The sequence below is a fragment of the Callithrix jacchus genome, chromosome 2 (assembly GCF_049354715.1).
Source record: "Callithrix jacchus isolate 240 chromosome 2, calJac240_pri, whole genome shotgun sequence".
NCBI classification, from domain to species: domain Eukaryota; kingdom Metazoa; phylum Chordata; class Mammalia; order Primates; family Cebidae; genus Callithrix; species Callithrix jacchus.
In genome coordinates, this window is record NC_133503.1 from 147,245,797 (window position 1) to 147,269,660 (window position 23,864).

The 23,864-nt window shown below is 38.2% G+C and overlaps 1 protein-coding gene across 9 annotated transcripts in view; it reads right to left on the minus strand.

The window, feature by feature from the left end:
* IPO11 (importin 11) overlaps positions 1–23,864 on the minus strand; it is a 221,033-nt gene that overhangs the window by 161,944 nt on the left and 35,225 nt on the right. For all 9 annotated transcript variants that reach the window (XR_013532297.1, XM_078365462.1, XM_002744924.5 and 6 more), the window contains 3 exons: positions 21,356–21,428; positions 17,408–17,611; positions 138–270 (listed from right to left, as the gene is read on the minus strand). Coding sequence is in view for 8 of the 9 variants with exons in the window: in XM_078365462.1 (XP_078221588.1) it covers positions 138–270; positions 17,408–17,611; positions 21,356–21,428 (410 nt within the window). In the remaining variant the exon portion in view is untranslated. The remainder of the gene's footprint in view (positions 1–137; positions 271–17,407; positions 17,612–21,355; positions 21,429–23,864) is intronic.

Below are 23,864 nucleotides of genomic sequence, written 5' to 3' on the forward strand. Positions count from 1 at the left end.
ACCCTTATCTTTCAGGGAAAAATTAACCCCTTATTTTCCCAGTGAAATTGGGAACAGAAAACCCATCTAAAAGAACTATTTGGTGACTGTTCTGAGGTATCTCATTTCAAAAATGAGCATATCAAGCTTAATAGTACCTTTCAATGATAGCAGAGTTCGTTCTAGTGAACTTAGAATTGCAGCTTCATTGCCAGAAGAAACTTGTTGCAGGAATGTGTCTGTATGGTGATTCCACAGAGAGCAGGCAAAATTATAAATTCCAGAAGCTAACTGCAAAAAAAAGCAACAAATTTATTCATACTGTATTATAGATTTCATTAATAAATTAGAACTATGAAGTAATATATTTTAGTTTTACAATTAAGCACACATTTTCTGAGAGATCTGAAATAGTCAAGGAATATTTGATTTGTGGCAATGTTTCTTTTTTTTTTTCTTTTTTTCTTTTTTGACAGCATCCCGCTCTGTTACCAGGCTGGAGTACAATGGCACTATCTCAGCTCACTGTAACCTCTGCCTCCATGGTTTGTGATTCTCCTGCCTCAGCCTCTCGAGTAGCTGGAACTACAGGTGCCTGCCACCATACCCAGCTAATTTTTGTATTTTTAGTAGAGACAGGGTTTCACCATATTGGCCAGAACGGTCTCGATCTCCTGACCTTATGATCCACCTGCCTCGGCCTCCCAAAGTAATGAGATTACAGGCATGAACCACTGCACTTGGCTTGTTTCATGCCTTTTTAGCCACAATGCACAGTAACACATACAGCTTACACTGGCTGTTAAACACACACAGACACACCCCTAAAATGCTACTCTCTTAAAACAATATTAACACCTCATCATCAAATGCCTGCATTGTAGCCTTATATATTCTATTTTTATTATTTTTATCCCCACTAATAGGTTGCAAACTCAGTTTAAAACAATGATTTATGGACTGTCACTGAGTATGTCAGATAAATCGATAAACAAAGAAGACAAGCTTCTGAGTTCAGCCAGTTCTTCCCATATGTCTTTTGCGCATTTAAAGCCAGGAACATACAAACCACATGGTTTCTCAGTTGCTTTACTAAAGTGTACTGGTATTTAAAAATCTGACCCTCACATTAGAAAGTAGTTAGCTTCTGCCGCCCAGTTTGAGGCAGAGCATCTTCCAATGATATCTTCAATTTTTTCCAGGAGGTCTCAGAGCAATCCAGCTGAGTCTACATGACAATTTACTTTAAATTAAAATTAGATAAAAGTATATATGACTAATTATCATTAGCATACTTTGGAATACTTTTTTTTTAAACTCAAGATACAAGCATATCATGTTGACTAATTAATTGCTATTTATAAAGGAGGCATCAGAAACCAAAGATGCAAGATGCAATCCTGTTAAAATAATGTTTTTATGTAAAAATCAATTCCATTTCTGTTAGTTTAATTCAGTATGTTTAGTGGCCTGTCCCATTAAAACAGCTTCATCATAACCCCCAGGACAACTTCGCATGTATCCATATAGAACACACAAGCTTAGCAAAGGCCTGAACCTCAGTTAACCTCTGTCTTGGCAAAACATCCTGTGATCCTCCCAGAACACAAGAAGACAGAAGGCTTGTAAGAAACTTACAAGACCATCTCCTACTTGCCTCCTTATCTCCTCTATTAGGCTGTTAGGAGACAGTTTCTCATCACCTCTCAGGTTCTGAAGAGGTATAAGGCTTTCTGTCCTTCTCCCCTTAAAACAGACTGCAGAATATAAAACTACTGAGCTATACTGTCTTGAATTGACTTCTCAGCAATTAGGCATCCCACAAAACACACTGGAGTCATCCATCTCCTATTGTTTCTGTGTCATTCCTTCTGGTGTATGAGTCAAGGCCCACAGGAAGCTGGCACCTTTAGCTAGCTTCCTATCTCTGTCTAAATTAAATAATGAACTGCCTGAATCTAAAAGTGGTTCACTGTATTTTTACAAACTAAATCAGTCAGGGATAGGCCTTGGCCCTCCCTCATCTTGTGTGTATACTTCACAACAGGTACAACGACTACTTATTAAGTTACTTTAGCATATTCTCAAGTATATGTGCAATATTTCAAAGAGTAAAATCCAACTGTTGTTTCATTCTAGTCAAAATACTTTAGTGATTATTCTCTCAATTAATAGTGTTACAAAACAAGCTGCTGTATCATAAAGTGTCTGAAATTGACATTTTCCCATAAAGTAATATTATAGCAGAGAAGCAAACATTCACTCTAATAGAGGAAAATAATCTTTAAAAAGTGGGAAAAAAGCTTTATTTCAACAAACTTGCACACTTTACTTATAACTTCAGTAAACCATAAAATGAATTTGTATTTTTCTTAGTAAGTCTTTTCAGAAAATAAAAGACTGAAATATACATCCAGAATTGAAAAAACATCATCCTAAATTTTATTGTACTTACTATGTAATATACTACATCCTAAACTTTTCCAACACATACATCATTAAAATATTTTGTCAGCCAAAAGAAAGTGAAAGAATAGAAACAGAAGGATTTAGTGGCAGAAGAAATAAGAATTCTACAAAACACCTAGTTATATTTTAAACTAAAGTAAAATGTCTTACTGTAGCAAATATTTCAACCACCCAAAAATGAAATCTATAGCCTTGGCTATAATTTGTAGATCCATTTTGTACTATGTCTTTTTTTGCAACAAATAAAACAAAAACTCAAAGGTTGCTATATCCAAATTTCAAATAAGATCAAAAAACTATTTTACTTTAAATCAATATCTTGCTTACAACAAAACGACATTTTGAATGATTTTATAGCTTTTCTTTGCATCTCCTTAGACCTACCTGTTAACATTAACTTCTATGCATAGATTATATTAAAATTGTTTAAAAGGAGTATCTTTATAGAGAAATTTTTTGTGTCGGTACTATCTGAAGTCACTTGAACTCATTTAAAAGACATGCTGAGACTAGGCACGATGACTCATGCCTGTAATCTCAGCACACTGGGAGGATGAGGCAGGCGATCACTTGGGGTTAGGAGACTAGCCTGGGCAACATGGCGAAAAATACAAAAAATTTTTTAAAAATTAAAAATTACAAAAAATATTAGCCAGGAGTGGTGGGGTGTACCTGTAGTTCCAGCTACTAGTGGGAGGATGCCAGGATGCCATGAGCCCAGGAAGTGAGGCTGCAGTGAGCCAAGATGGCCCACTGTCCTCCAGCCCAGGTGACAAGTGAGATCCTCTCCCTATCTCAAAAAATAAAAAAAGGCGGGGGGTGCGGGCATGGTGGTATTCCCAATACTTTGGGAGGCCAAGGCGGGTGGATTACCTCAGGTTAGGCATTCGAGACCAGCCTGAGTAACATACTGAAACGCTGCTTCTACTAAAAATACAAAAATTAGCCGGGGTTTGGTGGTATGCGCATATAATCCCAGCTACTTGAGAAGCTGAGACAAGAGAATTGCTTGAACCGGGGAGGCAAAGGTTGCAGTGAGCTGAGACTGTACCACTGTACTCTAGCCTGGGTAACAGAGAGAGACTCCATCTCAAAGTAATACAAATAAAAAGTATGTTCTTTTTTTTTTTTTTTTAAACCTATGAAATGCTATGCAATTACTGAGGAGTGATTTACTTCCAATAATGTAATCACTATTTAGAGTAGGTGTGATGTGGTACTGATAAGAATGTATGTTTTGTGTATTTGGGGTGGCGAGTTCTATAAATGTATTAAGTTTACTTGTTCCAGGTCTGAGTTCAAGTCCTGGATACCCTTGTTAATTTTCTGTCTCATTGATCTAATACTGACAATGTGATGTTAAAGTCTCCCACTATTATTGTGTGGGAGTCTGAGTTTCTTTATAAGTCATTAAGAACTTGTCTTATGTATCTGAGTGCTCCTGTATTGGGTGCGTATATATTTAGGATCATTAGCTCTTCCTGTTGCATTGATCCTTTTACCATTATGTAATGTCCTTCTTTGCCTATTTTGATCTTTGTTGCTTTAAAGTCTATTTTATCAGAGGCGAGAATTGCAACTCCTGCTTTTATTTATTTATTTATTTATTTATTTATTTTTGCTCTCCATTTGGTTGATAAATCTTCCTCCATCCCTTTGAGTCTCTGTGTATCCTTGCATGTGAGATGTGTCTGGATGTAGCATACCAATGGGTTTTGACTTTCCATCCAATCTGCCTGTCTGTGTCTTTTGATTGGGAGATTTAGCTGATTTAAATTTAAGATTAATAATAATATATGTAGGTTTAATACTGCCATTTGATGCTAGCTGGCTGTTTTGCCCATTAGTTGATGTAAATTTTTCATTATGTTGATGCTCTTTACTTTTTGGTGTATTTTTGGAAAGGCCAATGCTGGTTGTTCCTTTCTATGTGTAGTGCTTCTTTCAGAAGTTCTTGTAAAGCAGGCCTGGTGGTAATGAACTTGCTTGTTCACAAAAGATTTTATTTTTCCTTCACTTTTGAAGCTCAGTTTGGCTGGATATGAAATTCTGGGTTGAAAGATCTTTTCTTTAAGGATGTTGAGTATTGGCTCCCACTCTCTTCTGGCTTGAAGGGTTTCTGCTGAGAGATCTGCTGTGAGTCTGATAGGCTTCCCTTTGTGGGTAACCTGACCTTTCTCTCTGGCTGCCCTTAGCATTTTCTTCTTCATTTCAACCCTGGTGAATCTGACAATTATGTGCCTTGGGGTTGCTTTTCTTGAGGAATATCTTTGTGGTGTTCTCTGTATTATCTGGAGTTGAATATTGTCCTGCCTAGCTAGGTTGGGAAAGTTTTCCTGAATAATATCCTGAAAAGTTTTTTCCAGCTTGGATTCATTCTCTTCGTCACATTCAGGTACACCTATCAAACGTAGTTTAGGTCTTTTCACATAGTCCCATATTTCTTGGAGACTTTGCTCATTCCTTTTTATCCTTTTTTCTCTAATCTTGTCTTCTTGTTTTATTTCATTGATTTGGTCTTCAACCTCTGATATCCTTTCTTCTGCTTGATCAATTCAACTGTTAAAACTTGTGCATACTTCATGAAGTTCTCGTGTTGTGTTTTTCAACTCTGTTAATTCACTTATATTCCTCTCTAAATTGTCTATTCTCGTTAGAATTTTGTCAAACCTTTTTTCAAGGTTCTTAGTTTCTTTGCATTGGGTTAGAACATATTCTTTTAGCTCACAGAAGTTTCTTATTATCCACTTTCCGAGCCCTGATTCTAACAGTTCATCATACTCGTTTTCCATTAGGCCTTGTTCCCTTGCTGATGAGGAGCTATGATCCCCTGAAGGAGGAGAGACATTCTGATTTTGGATGTTTTCAGCCTTTTTGTGCTGGTTTCTTCCTCCCATCTTTGTGGATTTATCCACCTGTTTTCTTTCTAATTGCTGACTTTCAGATTGGGTCTCTGAATGGACGTCCAGTTTGTTGGTGGTGATGTTATTTCTGCTTCTTTGTTTTCCTTTGGCAGACGCCCCTCCCCCACAGAACTGGACCTTCCCGGGTTCAGCTATGCTTGCTATGAAACTCTCAACTGTTAGCGTTTCCAATTGCTCTTTTTTTTGTGGGGGTGGGACCTGCTGAACCCGATCACCTGGCTCCCCACCTCAGAGCCCCCTTTTTTCTTTTCCTAATTGAACAGTCAATTCTCTCCTAGGTGCCCCAGTTGCCCGCCAAAAAGGCACCAGGATCTATGCAATTTCCTGTGCAGCGACCAGCGTCACTGAGATTAGTGGTGCTTCTCCGTCTGGGAATCTCCCGGTCTGGCTCCCAGCTTCAGTCCCCTTCCCAATCAGCTGAATGGGTGACTCTACCCTCTCGGAGCTCCAAACACCAACTAAAAGGGCACCTAGTCCCGCATACAAGAACCGCCTTGCTGGGACGCCGGTAAAACAGCCGCACTGGCCAAAAGAGTCACGCTGGTGACCCGTGGTTCCTGTGGGGCTCCTCCGCTGGGAATTTCCTGGTCCATAAGCAACAAAAATTCATCTGGAAGTCTGGCATGCACTCAGTCCCTGCGCCTTCACTGGGAGGTGCAACCCTGAGCTGCTGCTAGATGACCATTTTGGATCTCTCTCCCCAAAAGTTATGTTCAATAGATCAGTTTATCAGAATACAAGTATTTAAGTAGATAATGATAACGTAAATGGTAAATAAAATATTTACAGAATAATAATACATTTATTAAATGCTACCGTGCACTAGGCATTACTCTCAGCACTTTACCTATGTGAACTTATTTAATCATCACAATCTAAAAGTAGATACTACTTAATCTCCTTTTACAATAAGAAAATTAAATGAGGCATAAAAAGGTTAAGTAACTTGCTCAAGAGTAAAGAACACAATTAATAAGAGGAAGAGACAGGATTTGAATCCAAGGAAACAAAACCTGCATTATCTTCCATGCTCTAATGTCTATTAATACAGTAACTAACAGCTGCATTGTAATTTAATAAAAGAGATAAGCATTTTTTTGTATAATTAAGTTCTGTTTAAACTCTTTTTTTTTTTTAAATAAAGTCTTACTCAGTTGCCCAGGCTAGAGTACAGAGGTGTGGTCACAGCTCACTGCAGCCTTTAACTCCTAGGCTCAAGCAATCCTCTCACCTCAGCCTCCCAAGTAGCTGGGACTACAATGGTGCACCACTATACCAGGTTAATTAATTTAGTTTTATTTTGTAGAGATGTGGTCTCACTATGTTGCCCCACCTATGGTCTCAAATTCCTAGGCTCAAGTGATCCTCATGCCTCAGCCTCCCAAAGTATTGGGTTACAGGCATAAGCCACTATGCCTGGCCCTGTTTAAACCTTTTGATATCAAAATATAAAGTACACCCTGGGCATAGTGTATCACAACTGTAATCCCAGCACTTTGGGAGGCTGAGGCAAAAGGATCACTTGAGGTCAGGAGTTGAGGACCCACCTAGGTAACCAAGTGAAACCCTGTTTCTACAAAATGTTTCTTAACAAATTAGCTGGACATAGTGGCACATGCCTGTAATCTCAGCTACTTGCAAGGCTGAAGTGGGAGGATCATTTGAACCTAGGAGTTTGAGGCTGCAGTGAGCTATGTATGATCATACCACACCACTCCAGCTGGGACAAGAGTAGGACACTCTCTCAAAAAAGAAATTGAATGTTTTTCTTATACATATACATATAAGTAATATATATGTGTAAATTAGAACTAGTCCCAATCACTAGTCATAAGAGCCACACCTTTTATCTAATTCTCAATACCCTCCACTACATGCCAGATTAACATGCCAGACTCGATGAAAAAAAAAAAAAAAGATGGTGATAGTAACTATTCCTTAGTTCTTCAATTAAACGTAAGATTAAGCTTGAAAAAGAAAAAAAAGAGTCAGCCAAATAAAACATGGCACAGGCCCAAGAAGGAAAACATTAAGGGAGAATTTGCCACCCTACATAACCAGCATGGTATTTTGAAATCACGTCAAATTTATTTCGGAAGTATTTTATATTGGCCATGCACTGTGGCTCATGCCTGTAATCCCAGCTACTCAGGAGGCTGAGACAGGAGGACTGCTTGAGCCCAGGAGTCTGAGGTTGCAGTGAGCTATGATTGCATCATTGAACTGTAGCTTGGGAGACAGAACGATACCCTGTCTGTAAAAAATAAAAATAGTTTTTTGTTTTTTGTTTTTTTTGAGATCGAGTTTCACTCTTGTTACCAAGGCTGGAGTGCAATGGCGTGATCTCGGCTCACCGCAACCTCCGTCTCCTGGGTTCAGGCAATTCTCCTGCCTCAGCCTCCTGAGTAGCTGGGATTACATGCACACGCCACCATGCCCAGCTAATTTTTTGTATTTTTAGTAGAGACGGGGTTTCACCATGTTGACCAGGATGGTCTCCATATCTTGACCTCGTGATCCACCCGCCTCGGCCTCCCAAAGTGCTGAGATTACACGCCCACCCCTAAAAATAGTATTTTATAATAATGGTAGCAAAAGGGCAAAACTATTTATTTATTTATGAGACAGAGTCTCACTCTGTCACCCAGGCTGGAGTGCAATGGCATGATCTCGGCTCTGTGCAACCTCCGTCTCCTGGGTTCAAGCAATTCTCCTGCCTCAGCCTCGAGTAGCTGGGGTTACAGATGCACATCACCACGCCCAGGCAGTTTTTGCATTTTTTGTGGAGACAGGGTTTCATCATGTTGGTCAGGCTGGTCTGTAATTCCTGACCTTGTGATCTGCCCTCCTCGGCCTCCCAAAGTGCTGGGATTACAGTCATGAGCCACCATGCCCAGCCAAAACTGTTTTAATTTTTTCAGGCACTACTTCTATTACCAGAAGAGTATCTCTTTGCAAAATTCTACCACCTGCATACAAACAGTGCAAATCACAGTATATTAAACATAAAATCCTCCCCACTCACCTATAAAACAAAGAATGAAAAATACCAAAGAACAGGTTCTTACTGTCACAAGAGTAAATAAAAGGAAGCATTTAATCATGGTGGAATCAAAGTCATTAAAATACAATTCTATTCTGTTTCATAAAATCATCTCATTTTCTGTTTATCATTTGACTCTAAAAACGTGTGAGAAAGTTCAGTAATTCAGGCAATCAAAGATTCTACTCCATTTCACCTTAAGCAACTTTTAATGTTAAATTTTCATCCCTACTTCTTACAACATTAAAATAAATGAGATTTATAGATATTAATGGCAAAGTTAGATCTTGATCTACTAATTAATTCTTCCCTCTTTCTGGCCCTAGAAAGTAATGCTTAATATGAGAGAACTACAGGCTAAAATATCCACATCTGAAAAATCTGAAGTATTTGCTTCAAAATCCGAAACTTTCAGTGTCAGCACAATGCTCAAGGGAAAGCTCACTGGACTGTTTCAATTTTCACATTTTCACATTTGAGACGTTCAACCTAAGTATAACGTAAATATTACAAAATCTGAAACACTTCTGTTCCCAAGCATTGCAGATAAGAAGTACTTAACCTGTACTTTAAGGACTACAGATATGAAAAGCATGTAACACACAAGGCACACAGCAGGGACTACTAAATGAAGGCATGTAACATGAGAAAAAAATCAAAAAAGAAACAATATGGAAATTTCATTTTAAAACTTAACAGTTAAGGATATTAGACATCTCTTAAAGTTCAAATTCAAGACTCTCTAGCTAGCCTACCAAAGGTATCTACACAGATGGCTGGAATGAAGAAGCAAGAGGACTATCGTTCGACAAAGAGCCTCTCCTTGACCAAACTTTAGTTAGGCTTTTCTGAATCTTTGTTCTAACTAGGCTTCTAGTTTCGAACTTCCAAAATGTCTGTTCTTTGCATCACCCAATTTTGGCAAGAAATCTTGCTATGTTGGTTTAGCCAGAATCCCCCATCCTTGAGATCTGATACCATCAATATCTAATCAGGTTGCTTTCAGCAAGAATCCTATTAGGTCAGTTTGGCCAGAAACACCCTCTCATCCCTGAGGTTTCTTTTTAGTAATTTCCATCCTCCCAACCACCACACCCCACCCAACCTCCTACGCTTTCCACCCCTGCTTCTTAGCAATAAATTCCCACTTTTCTTTGTATTCAGAGTTGAGCACAATTTCTCTCCTCTACTGCAAAACCCCACTGCAGTCGTCCCACCTGACTAAAGTCTGTTGTACCATCCTTTACAAGTGTTTGAAAAGTTTTTAACACTTTTTAGCCCTTTACTCTTCAGTAAAAGCAGAGAGACAAAGAAAGAAGAAACAATAGGAATAAAGAAGAAACCACTGACTAATATATTCACAAGCACTGTATAACCTCCTATCTGCTCCAGGAAACACAAACTGATACATGCTTACAGAAGGCTAGCTAGAAAAGAGTAAGTAATCAAGCAGGTAGGAGAACAAAAGTTTTTTTTCTATATTTGATTCTAAAAAACTGTGGAGGGGAAAAGGAATATTCAGTAAGACAATATGCAAATAAACTATTTAATGAAACACTTTAGGTACTAGTTCATGAAAACCCCCAAATACTTAAAATTTTCTATTTCTAAACCAGAAGAAACAGTGACACCTACTGACTGCCTAGTGACTGTAACTGAGAAGCCCAAAGACTTGGTTCCTTGAAGTACCACAAGCTAACCATTACACATAAGCATTTTAGCATTTCAAATAATCTTAAACTTTTTTAGCCTCAGAATTGTTGTCTTCATAATTTTCCCTTAAGAAATGTTAGCACCAAAACAGTTTTAAATCAAAGTTCATGTATTAAATAATTCATCTCTAATCCTGGGGCAAAAAATATTACCCATGAGCTTAGTCTGAACCTAATCAACAAGGTATATAATCAATAAATGCAGAAGGTGGGACATCCTACAAGACAACTGATTTAGTTTTTTTAACAAGTCAATGGCATTTTTAAAGGGAGGGAGGGAGGAAACCAATACAATTCAAAATTAAAAGATTTTCAAAAGACATGTCAAATGCACCTTATTCATTTTTCTGGCCCAAGCCACTTGTAAAAATGTATGTGAGAACAACCTAGAAAACTGGGTAAAAATATTAAATCCCTTTTACTTCCTTAGGATGATAAAAGTTAAATATTTTAAAAATAAATCTCTTTTTACAGATAAATGAAGAATTTAGTAAAAAAAAATGAAATATTTAAATTCCTTTAAAATAGCTCAAAAAAAGTTAGAAAGCAAAAAGAGCTACATTAGACTATTAGACCTAGGTAACAGTTATATGGCAGTTAACATTTTGTCTTTTCCATGTTTTAAAATTGAAAATTTTAAAAACACCTACATTCTTAACTAAAAAAGTTATTTTAGTAATAATTGTATTTTTTCTGCATTAATAAGGCTTAAGTATAAATTGCTTTCACTTAACTATGACATAAATATATATTAAATTACCAAAATGTATCAAGCCAGAAGCTTTGGTAGGTACAAGTTCTATCTCAAAAACAATTTCCAGCCAAACTGCTGATGTCTCTCAAATATTTATTTATTCACTGTCAATGAAGGACATTCCTAAAGACCTACAGCATTTGTTACTTACATGCTTTTAAAAGTAAAATATAATTTTCATTTTGTTTTCAAACCTGCCAGTGACATAGCTCAGGCCCAGGAGGGGGACACTGTGGCCCATCTTCCAGTTCCCTAAGTCTCTTATCCTAGCAATCAGCCACTTTATGCCTACACACGGTTCTCCTATATCCAAAATACCAACTCAATAAGGAGGAGGAACAAAAGAAGATAAAAATACTCTACTCCCTAGGTGGGACCCTACCTTTTCCACAGCTGTATCTCAGGCATCCTATAAAGTGATTGCATAGAGTAAGAATTCAAATAGTTGTCAGATAAACAGATGGATGGTAAGGTATAAATCAGCACTATTTCAAAAGCAACTTTTAGATGTTTGGGGGATAGTTTTGGAATTTTCATTCTTATTCCAGGCCCTTAACTAGGACCCACACAAGAGGCTTTATGAATCAACACAGGAAGGATATACACCATGCTATATTCAAAATCTCTTCTGTCCAGTGGACAGCTCTTTTCTTTTGAACCAAGTCTGTCACCTTGAGTCTCTCCTCCACTAAAGTAACTTCCCACCAAAAAGTTTTTTCCTTGATATTAATATAAACCTAGACACACACATGTACAGGCTCAAATCCCCACACAGGTTCACAGCACAAATGACCCTTTATAAGAGTCATTCTTTTAATAATGTATTTTAAAAGCCAATAAAGGCCAGACGCAGTGGCTCACGCCTGTAATCTCAGCACTCTGGGAGGCCAAGGCGGGAGAATCACTTGAGGTCAGGAGTTTGAGACCACCCTGGTCAACATGGCAAAACCTTGTCTGTACTAAAAGTATAAAAATTAGCTGGGCATAATGGCATGCATCTATAATCCTAGCTACTCAGGAGGTTAAGACAGGAGAACCGCTTAAACCTGGGAGGCGGAAATTACATTCAGCTCACTGCACTCTAGCCTAGGTGACAGAGTGAGACTCAATCCTGGGGGGGAAGAAAAGCCAGTATAAAATTACACAGAGCAAGAGATAAGAAACAGACTCAATATGGCCTTTAATGCAACAATTATAAACAACAAAAGTCAAAATAAGATCTATTAAACCTATTTGATGACTTGCTTACAAATAAATTTTACTGCACTGTAAATATCTTACAGGCTAGAACTGCATCATGTAAGTGGTACCTTGGCATTCTCAAATTTAGCATTCATAATTTCAATTATTGGAAATTTCCCCTAAGGACCACATCATGAAGTCTTAAATTTACAAGGAGTAAGTCTGCAAGTCTCTGCTATGAAGGTGAGTGATCTACCTCACACTAACCAACCCATCTCAAAGCAGCCAGGCAGTTCTCGTTTTTTAGAAAATACAGTAATTCATCACGATGACCTTCCAAAGTATTGTAACTTGACTTCACCTTGCCACACATCATTCTTTTACCCTTATCATGCAAATAATGCATGTGTTGTTTAGCAGGAACACTATTATTATTTTTTAAACACTATTATTATTTTTTAGAAACGTCTAACTCTGTCTTCTAGGCTAGCACAATCATGCTGCAGAGTGGAGTGGCACAAACATAGCTCACTACAGTCTCAAATTCCTAGGCTTAAGTGATACTTCCACCTCAGCCTCCCAAGTAACCAGGATGACAGACATATACCACTATGCCTGTCTAATTTTTTAATTTTTTAGTAGAGATAGGATCTCACTATGTTGCCTAGACTGGTCTCAAACTCCTGGACCCAAGGATTCTCCCACCTCAGCTTTCCCAAATGATGGAATTACAGCCATGAGCCACCATGTCCCTTCTAATGAGAACATTGTTCATTATACATCTTTCAGCTTCTAAAATTCAGCTAAGTTTTACCATGACCATAATAACAACGCAATGCAGTTTGTTTTCTTCCATGGCAGATTTTAATAGCTTACTAAATGACTTTTGGGGGGTTGTGCTCTTCCACATAAACTATCAAGACACTACTAATTCTATCTTCTGTCTCCCACAATATTGTACATATCTCTTGTACATAGTAGGCATTCAGTACCTGTTAAGTGACTGTTAGACAGAAGTAAAAATTTAAGGTTCATCCCTAATATCCAGGCCAGGTACAATTGTATGCATCTGTGGCCCCAGCTACTTGGGAGGCTGAGATGGGAAGACTGCTTGAGCCTAGGAGGTCAAGGTTGCAGACAGCTATGTCTCTGCCAATTTGTGGGTTACACATCATGATTTGGAGACATTATTTAGTTTAACATACTTGTAATTTCATTAGAATTGCTACTTGTACCTTAAGTTTCCTTATTTTGCCAGGCACAGTGGTTCACGCCCGTAATCCCAGCACTTTGGGTGACCGAGGAGGGCGGATCACGAGACCAGGAGTTCAAAACCAGCCTGGCCAATATGGTGAAACTCAGTCTCTACTAAAAATACAAAAACTAGCCGGATGTGGTGGTGTGTGCCTGTAGTCCCAGCTACTCAGGAGGCTGAGGCAGGAGAATCACTTGAACCCAGGAGGTGAAGATTGCAGTGGGCTGCACTCAAGCCTGGGCCATAGAGGGAGACTCCATCTCAAAAAAAAAAAAAAAATTTCCTGATCTTTAGAGACTTTGGATTTTAACTGTGGTTAATGTACATTTTATTATATTTAAGTTTATATAAAGGCATACTGTTTTACAGAAAATGAATTCCTGGCCAGGCACAGTGGCTCACGCCTGTAATCCCAGCACTCTGAGAGGCCAAGGAGGGCAGATAAACAGAGGTCAGGAGTTTGAGAACAGCCTGGACAACATGGCAAATCCCCACCTCTACTAAAAATACAAAAATTTTGTATTTTTACAAAAATGCCACCAGGCATGGTGGTGCATGCCTGGAATCCCAGCTACTAGGGGGATTGAACCTGGGAGGTGGAGGTTGCAATGAGCCAAGATTGGGCCACTGCACTCTGGCACTCAAGCCTGGGCAACAGATCGAGACTCCGTCTCAAAAAAAAAAAAAAAAAGAATCTGGCCGGGCACAGTGGCTCACGCCTGTAATCCCAGCACTTTAGGAGGCTGAGGCAGGCAGATCATTTGAGGCCAGGAGTTCAAGACCAATCTGGGCAACATGAGGAAACCCTATCTTTACTAAAAATACAAACATTAGCTGGGCATGGTGGTGCACATCTGCAATGCCAGCTACTCAGGAGGCTAAGGAACCAGAACTGCTTGAAGCTAGGAGGCAAAGGTTGTAGTGAGCCAAGATAACACCTCTCTCTCAAAACAATAAATAAATGAATTCCTTTTTGTGTCACATCAAGCTCAATTTTGTTATTGCAAAACAATTTGCTCTCAATTGTTGATTCTGTAATTTGTCACCCCTGAAAAAGAGCTCAATTCATTTTAACATAGAGGAGGAAAGGGTATAAAAATTGTTGGGATACACTGAGCAGCAGGTAGCAATTTTAAGTGTACTCTCTACTACTTTTCTATAGCAACCAGCTTAACCATAAGCTTACTTTTTATTTTTGAGACAGAGTCACCCAGGCTGGAGTGCAATGGCACAATCTCGGCTCACTGCACCCTCTGCCTCCCAAGTTCAAGTGATTCTGCTGCCTCAGCCTCCCAAGTAGCGGGGATTACAGGTGTGCACCACCATGCCCAGCTAATTTTTTTGTATTTTTAGGAAAGACAAGGGGTTTTAATCATGTTGCCCAGGCTGGTCTCGAACTCCCAACCACAGCTGATCTGCCCGCCTCAGCTTCTCAAAGTGCTGAGATTACAGGCATGAGCCCGACCCCTACATTTTTTTTATATAGGAAACTAATTTGGTACTTGAGGACCATCCTGGCATCTTTCTTTATTATTAAAAGGAAGATTTTCTGTAATTCAGATTACCAAAACAGGCACAGCTGTATTAACTAGCAAAACGGCTCTTTAAAATAATGTCTTCCCATATGTGCTACCTTCAATTAAGTGCACATGTTGTACCTCAACCACATGAGACAGGCTACCCTTCCTAGTCCCTACTATAGTCCATATTTCCAGGTTCAGCTGCTCCACTTCAAAATAAAAGGTGCGAATTTGCATTTTTTGCGGGTATCTTTAGCTTTGACTAATCTCTCAAAAATCCTGCTTTGTGAAGTTTTGCACTATATCACTGATATCCAGCAGGTACCTAAGAAAAAGTCTCCTCTTCTATTATTCATTCACTTAACAAACAGTTATAGAGCATCAAACATTATGTGTACTCTTTTAGACTACGCAGTAGCATGACAGCAATAAGAGCTACACCGCAGTGAATCTGAGAAAAATAAGAAAACAATTACAATTCAGCACAGTGTGATAACTACTATATTAAAAGTAAGTACAAGATGCTAACTAAGCCTATACTTCATTCTATATGGAGAACTAGCTTCACACCAAAAAACAAAGGAAAAAAAAAAAAGCAAGAAGCCAACTCACACAGGTTATCCAGGTTAAGGCCCTGAGATATCTGTAGAGATAATCTCAATGTATTATATATACTGCCTCAGCTCAATATAAACTGTACCTGTAAGGCAACATATTCGCGGAGTAAACTTTAAGAAAGTTGAAATGTGAATTCAAACTTTTATAGACTGGTAGCCTTTAGTACCAGGTAACTGTAACCAAGAATCTTCTATATAATTGATTTTGGGACTCTCCCCAACAAAAAAGTAAGTCCTACAAGTAAAGGGTTTGAGGTGAAGAAAAGAGTTCAGCAAAAACAATTTGACAGAAAGACTGGAGTGAGTAAACTGTCCATTTCGTTTAGTGCTGGCTAGAAATCAAGTAAAAGTGAAAAGGATTTGAAAAGCAACCTTGGACTATCAAAAACAGTTTCTCTTACACACAGCATCCTCGTATGAACATAAGACTGGCTATTTAAACCCACTGAGTTAAAAATGAGAAGGATACAATGTGGTCTGACGTAAACTTTGGTGTATATATAAAAATCATATGGGGAGCTTGTTAAAAATGCTAATTGCCAAGCCATATCCTCAAAGTGAAGATTCCAAAGGTGTAGTTCTGAAACCTCTCAGTCTGTGTATATAACACACTGAGAACTAATGTTGACATGAAAGACAGCTCAAGATTATACACTATTCTTCCCACCCCCCTTCCATAGTCCATTCTCAAAGAAGAGGCTCTACCCTGTGAGTCCAAGTCCTCAGTAACAAAAAGTTAGAAGCAAAAGGAACTCTGGAAGCTCCCAAAGAAAAGCCTGCTAATTTAGGGAAAAGTATGAACAATATTTAAAGTACATTTAGAGGAGAAAAAAAAAGACAAAAGAAAAATCTTTCTATAAAACACTATGTCACCCTATTCTTTTTGGAGAGCAGTATGATTCAGAACACACCTGAAATAGTTTGAGCCCTAACATGTGGCTATATAAGACTTAAAATTATATTCCTTTAATTTCTCTACAATTACAAAAGGTAATCGAGAACACTGTTAAAAATACTTTAGGCCGGGCGCGGTGGCTCAAGCCTGTAATCCCAGCACTTTGGGAGGCCGAGGCGGATGGATCATGAGGTCAACAGATCGAGACCATCCTGGTCAACATGGTGAAACCCCGTCTCTACTAAAAATTACAAAAAAAAAATTAGCTGGGCATGGTGGCGTGTGCCTGTAATCCCAGCTACTCAGGAGGCTGAGGCAGGAGAATTACCTGAACCCAGGGGGCGGAGGATGCAGTGAGCCGAGATTGCGCCATTGCACTCCAGCCTGGGTAACAAGAGCGAAACTCCGTCTCAAAAAAAAAATACTTTAAAGCATGGCTAACACAGTGAGACCTCAGCTCTACAAAAAATTTTAAAAAACTAGCTGGGCATGGTGGCATGTAACTGGAGTCCTAGCTACTCATAAGGCTGAGGTAGGAGGATTGTTTGAGCTGAGGAGGTCAAGGTTGTAGTGAGCTATGATCATGCCACTCTACTACAGCCTGGGTGACAGAATACAACCCCCTCTCAACACACACACACACACAAAATCAAAAACAAATGGTGCAAAAAAAACTAATAAATGGCTACCACTCCCTACTTATGTCAAACTCCTTCCTACATCTGCCCTACATCCTTCAATTACCCACGTCAATACTACTTCTAAATGTCAACTCTATGCCCGCCTAATTGCATCCATTACCACAGCTTTGTTTAAGAAATGTATCATCCCATCTGAACTACTCCCACTGCCTCAAACTGATCTCCCAGCCTTCAGACTGTGTCCAACTAACCAATTCTCCTCATTGACAACTAAGTGATCTTCTTATTCATATCACTGCCCAACTTAAAATGAGAAACAATTCAGTCTTTCAATAAAACATCAATAGAAGTAAAACTATAATCATTTTTTACAAGTAGCACAATTTTCACAATCAAATTTATGTGAAATCACTTACATCATAAAATAGTTTTCTATCAGCAGCAAGTCGTTTGGATGCCAGTGTCTTGGTAACATGATAGAAGGTAAGTAATGCTCTGTGCTGTCGAAGATCATCCTGGACTTTAACAGACTCTATAAGGGTGGGAATTAGTTCAGGCCACTGTCTAGGACAATCCAATCTAGCAACTTTTGCAATCAGCACTGCAATCTGAGTTGCAATCTGGAGAAAAAAAATTAATCATTAGAAATAGACAAATGAAATCATGCAATTGATAAGGAATGCATGGTGAAAAGTACATTGTTAATTATACATTTGCCAGAAATGAATACAATTTCACTGAATGACTGCTTAAAGACAGTGGTTCTCAAAGTGTAGCCCATGGACCCCTGGTAGAGCTAGGACCCCTTCTGAGACCTATAAGGTCCTCCTTTTCCCAATTACCTGTCAGCGTGAAACAAGGTTTTCTTCATGTAACATTTATCTTTTTTTGTTTTTTTTTTTTTTTTTTTTTGAAAGAAAGAAAAAAAAAAGGAGTGAAGGAGAGGAAGAGAAAGAAAAAGAGGGAGAGAGAACGGGAATGTAGCTTTATTCTAAAAACGGGTATTAATAATGGCCAATGAATATTTGGTGTATTTAAGGTGGAGAATATATATTTTGTGTATTTAAAATGGAGAGCTCTATAAATATTTATTGAGTTTACTTGTTCTGGATCTGAGTTCAAGTCCTGGAAATCCTTATTAATTTTCTGTCTCGTTGGGTCTAAATTTCTTTATGAGTCTTATGTATCTGGGTGTTAGGATCATTAGCTCTTATTGTTGCATTGATCCTTTTACCACTATATCTTTGTTGCTTTGAAATCTATTTTATCAGATGTGAGAATTGCAACTCCTGCTTTTTATTTATTTATTTATTTTTGCTCTCCATTTGGCTGGTAAATCTTTCTCCATCCCTTTGTTTTGAGTCTTTGTGTATCTTTGGATGTGAAATGAGTCTGGATGTAGCATACCGTTAGGTTTCGGCTATATCTTTTGATTGGGGGATTTAGTCGACTTAAATTTAGGGTTACTGCCATTTGATGTTAACTGGCTATTTTATCCATTCATTGATGTAAATTCTTCTTTATGTTGATGCTCTTTACTTTTTGGTATATTTTTAGAAAGGCTAAACTGGTTGTTCCTTTCTATGTGTAATGCTTCTTTCAGAAGCTCTTGTAAAGCAGGCCTGGTGGTAATAAAATCTCTGAGTTCTTGCTTGTTCATAAAAGATTTTATTTTTCCTTCAATTGTGAAGCTTAGTTTGGCAGGATATGAAATTCTGGGCTGAAAGTTCTGTTCTTTAAGGATGTTGAATATCGGCCCCCACTCTCTTCTGACTTGTAGGGTTTCTGCCGAGAGATCTGCTGTAAGTCTAATAGGCTTCCCTTTGTGGGTAACCTGACCTTTCTCTCTGGCTGCCCTTAGTATTTTCTCCTTCGTTTCAACCCTGGTGAATCTAACTATTATGTGCCTTGGGGTTGCTCATGTAACATTTATCATGTACCATAACAGAGTAAAAGAAGAAGCAGATATAAAAACCTAGATCTCTTCCTTAAAATAACTGGACCCTAAAAACGCAAGCCAATGCCACCTTTCTCACTAAATTTTTATTGTTTGGGAAATAAATACTATTGCTCATTTCAAAACTGCTATGTTGACACATATAATTTTATTTTTTACACTAATATTTTCAAGTTTCTTGGTTTTTTTTCTTATTTATTTATTTTCTTTATAATTTTATTTTTTACACTAATATTTTCAAGTTTCTCAGTTTTTTTTTTCTTATTTATTTATTTATTTTCTTTTTTAAAAAAAAAAAAAAGATGGGGTTTCACCAAGTTGGTCAGGCTGGTCTGCCGACCTCAGGTGATCCTCCCGCCTTGGCCTCCAAAGTGCTTGGATTACAGGAATGAGCCACCACGCCCAGCCTAAGTTTCTCAGTTTTAATTTACAATACAGTAAATATCAACAAATGTAACTCTTTAAGGTCTTCAATTTTAGCAGTATAACAAGATCCTTTGACCACAAAATTTAAGACCTCTTACCTAAAAGCAGAAAGAAACATCACATATTGGGCATTTAAATAATGATACTTCTACACATCAGTGTTTCCCAAATGCTAGCTGAAAGAACAATTAGGCAGTGGTTTACTGTTCAGTAACACAAACCCCTCCCTAATCACCTCCTGCCACATTAAAGGTAGCTCCATTTTTCTCCAATATTCTTCAGCTCCTTTGTCAAGAAAAAGCAAAGAACTGAGATCACTTAAACAGGTCAAAATAAAATTGTATTGGAAATACTGCTGAATACAATTCTAATAGCTCAATTTTAAAAATCAAGCATAACCAAGTATTATCTTGAAAAAACTTGAGAATTTACAAAAAAAAAAACAACCTGAAAATTATTGTACCTATAAGCAAAACTTATTTTATTCTTAGAAGAAAAATTTCAGGCCAGGCGTGGTGGCTTACACCTGCAATCCCAGTACTTTGGGAGGCCGTGGCAGGCAGATCATGATGTCAGGAGTTCAAGATCAGCCTGGTCAACATGGTGAAACCCCATCTCTACTAAAAAGACAAAAATTATCATTCAGGTAGGCTTGCATAAAAAAAAAAAAAAAGACAAAACTTAGCCGGGCATAGGGGCAGGTGCCTGTAATCCCAAGTACTCAGAAGGCTGAAGCAGGAGAATTGCTTGAACCAAGGAAGTGGAGGTTGCAGGGAGCTGAAATCGTGCCACTGCACTACAGCCTGGGTGACAGAGCAAGACTCCATCTCAGAAAAAAAAAAAAAAGAAGAAAAACTTCAATATAAAAAAAACATAAAACCATATATAATTCACTATCTATCTGCCACAGAATAGTAGGAATTAAAAATGTGATGGATACAACCAATAGAAAAAAACCTGAAGCCATTCTGTAGCTTTTCTAAAAAAGTGGTAGGGAAGATAATCTAAAAATTATAATCATTAAAATTAATTCCTGTGCAGGAAGACTACAAATATAGCCATGTATCACTTAACAACAGAAATACATTCTCAGAAATGTGTCATTAGGCAATTTTGTGGTTGTGTGAATATCACAGAATGTATAATAACTGTATATGCTATACTTTTACAAGACTAGCAGCAGTACAACAGGTTTATTTACACCAGCATCAACACAAACTAATGAGTAATAAACTGCACTACAATGTTAGGATAGCTATGATGTCAATGGGTGAGAAGAATTTTTCAGTTCCATTATAAACCTATGGGACCACAATTATATATGCGGTCCACTGCTGCCCAAAACAACATTAGGCATCATATGACTATAGAGAGATTTGCTTTAAATACAGGCTCAAAAAATGAGAAAGCCGAAAAGTATACAAGTATACCTTAAAATGACTTCTGAGTTTTAAATAATTGATAACCAAATCTAATCAAAACTATTCACAGTTACAAATAGATCACAAAATTTAAAAATGAACAAAGTATATAAAAAATCACAAATGAGGCCGGGCACGGTGGCTCAAGCCTGTAATCCCAGCACTTTGGGAGGCTGAGACGAGGCTGATCACGAGGTCAAGAGATCAAGACCATCCTGGTCAACATGGTGAAACCCTGTCTCTACTAAAAATGCAAAAAAAATTAGCTGGGCATGGTGGCGTGTGCCTGTAATCCCAGCTACTCGGGCGGCTGAGACAGAAGAACTGCCTGAACACAGGAAGCGGAGGTTGTGGTGAGCCAGGATAGCGCCATTGCACTCCAGCCTGGGTAACGAGCAAAACTCCGTCTCAAAAAAAAAAAAAAAAAAAATCACAAATGAAAATACTGTAATAGTAATATTTTTATTTATTTTTCATTTTAATGCCAGAATATAAAATTAGTTTGGAAGAGCAGTACAAATTAAAATAAAGAAAAATTAACATGTATTTTTCTCACTAACTTGGTTTATCGGTTCATTGAAGTTGGTGATGAGCCCTGCACGCAGAGTAGTTTTCTCCTCCTCTGAGAGAGCACTGTAAAACAAAATACATTGATTATGCCAAAGAATGCCACCTAATAATAAGCACTACTGTAAATTTTAATAAAGAGCCTTCAAACATGTGTCTCTGATTGGTTTTTGTAAATTAAAAAGATTATTTCCATTACTTGTACATTGGCGCTACTGTGAACTTTAAAACTAAAAAGTCCTCTAAACAACTGTCCCTGATTTGTTCTGGTGAATAAGATTATTTCTATTACTTGTATGTTGGTATATCAAATAAGTCAGAAGCATAAAATTCCTTCACAATTGAATAAATGGGAAGCACCACACAGTAAGCAAGAGGAAACAAGACAAATCCAGGTAATCAATATATTTCATGCTCACTTTCGTTGATGTAAAAATAGTTGCCTACAAAAAAAAAATAGCTAAAAACAATCTATACAAGCAAATATTACCGGCTCCATTGGCTTCTTTCATAAAATCTGTGTGAGGCTATTCTATGGGGCAAGAGATTCAGAATCAGAGAATATTTGGGATGAGTGACTTATTAGAAATCAACTACTTTAAATATTTCATTTTACATCTCCAAAAAGAATAAATGCAATACTAGTAATTTTGACTGCATATGAGAAAGGAAAATAGAAAGCTACTGGACAGAAAGGAGAACACTACTATCTAAAACCGTAGGCATGTTCAATTGTGAACCATATGAATGTGTTGTTAATTTTAAAATTATGGCCAGGTGCAGTGGCTTAGGCCTGTAATACCATCACTCTGGGGAGGCCAATGTAAAATGATCACTTGAGCCCAAGAAGTCGAGGCTGCAGTGAGTTTTGATTGCACCACTGCATTCCAGCCAGGGCAAGAGAACAAGATTTTGTCTCTAAAATATTTTTTTAATAGTAAAAGTACATTAAATATTAATGCCTCATTTTAAGGTTTTCCATTCTGGGTATCACGGACTAGTATGATTTTGTATAAGAGAAAACATTCCAACAAGATCAGCTATAAAAGCTATATAATTTTTTTTTTTTGAGACAGTTTCATTCTTGTCGCCCAGGCTAGAGTGCAAGGGTACAATATTGGCCCACCGCAATCTCCGCCTCCTGGGTTCAAGCAATTCTCCTGCCTCAGCCTCCTGAGTAGCCGGGACTACAGGGGTGTGCCATCATGCCTGCCTAATTTCATATTTTTAGTAGAGACGGGGTTTCTCCATGTTGGTCAGGCCGGTCTCGAACTCCCAACCTCAGGTAATCCGCCTGTCTTGGACTCCCAAAGTGCCGTGAGCCATGACACCAGGCCAAAAGCTGTATATAATCTTTTTTTAAAGGTTAAGATATCCATTCCAAGCTGAATTGTGCTCCCATAAAATGAAATGCTCAAGTCTTAAACCCAGGTACCTTTGAATGTGACTTTATTTGGGAATATATAGTGTCTGTAGATGTAATCAAGGTAAAATGAGGGCATCTTGGATTATGGTGGTCCCTAAACCAATGACTAGTGTCCTTATAAGAGGAAAATTGGGCCGGGAGCGGTGGCTCACGCCTGTAATCCCAGCACTTTGGGAGGCCGAGGCGGGTAGATCATGAGGTCAAGAGATCGAGACCATCCTGGTCAACATGGTGAAACCTCGTCTCTACTAAAAATACAAAATTAGCTGGGCGTGGTAGCACATGCCTGTAATCCCAGCTACTCAGGAGGCTGAGGCAGGAGAATTGCCTGAACCCTGGAGGCGGAGGTTGCGGTGAGCCGAGATCGCGCCATTGCACTCCAGCCTGGGTAACAAGAGCGAAACTCCGTCTCAAAAAAAAAAAAAGAGGAAAATTTGGACATAGAAATGACTCAGAAAGAAGGCAGTGAAACTTATCAGGCATATACCAATAAAAAGGGGAAAATGACTGAAACCAAAACACAAATAGAAACAGGAGTACATTGAAGATATCAAAATCACATGCAAAACAATTATACATTCAAGAAAATAGGAAAGAGATGGAGAATTTCACCAGACAACTAGAATTTTTTTTTTTTTTTTAATACTTTCAAGTTTTTAGATTCAGGGGATACAGGTGCAGGTTGGTTACCTGGGCATATTGCACAGTGCTAAGGTTTGGAGTACAGTTGAGCCTGTCACCTAGGTACTGGGCATGGTACCCAACAGTTAATTTCTCAACCCCTGCCCCCTCCCCTCTCTAGTAATTCCCAGTATCATTGCTGCCATCTTCAGTTCATGAGTACCCAATATTTGGCTCCCACTTACAAGAACATGCAGTATTTGGCTTTCTGTTCCTGTGTTAATTCACTTAGGATAATGACCTCTGGTTGTATCCATGTTGCTGCAAAGAACATTATTTCTTTTCTTTTTATGGCTACATAGCATGTCATGGTCTATAGGCAGCATATTTTCTTTATCAAATCCACTGCTTCTGGGCACCTAGGTTGATTCCACATCTTCACTATTATTAATAGT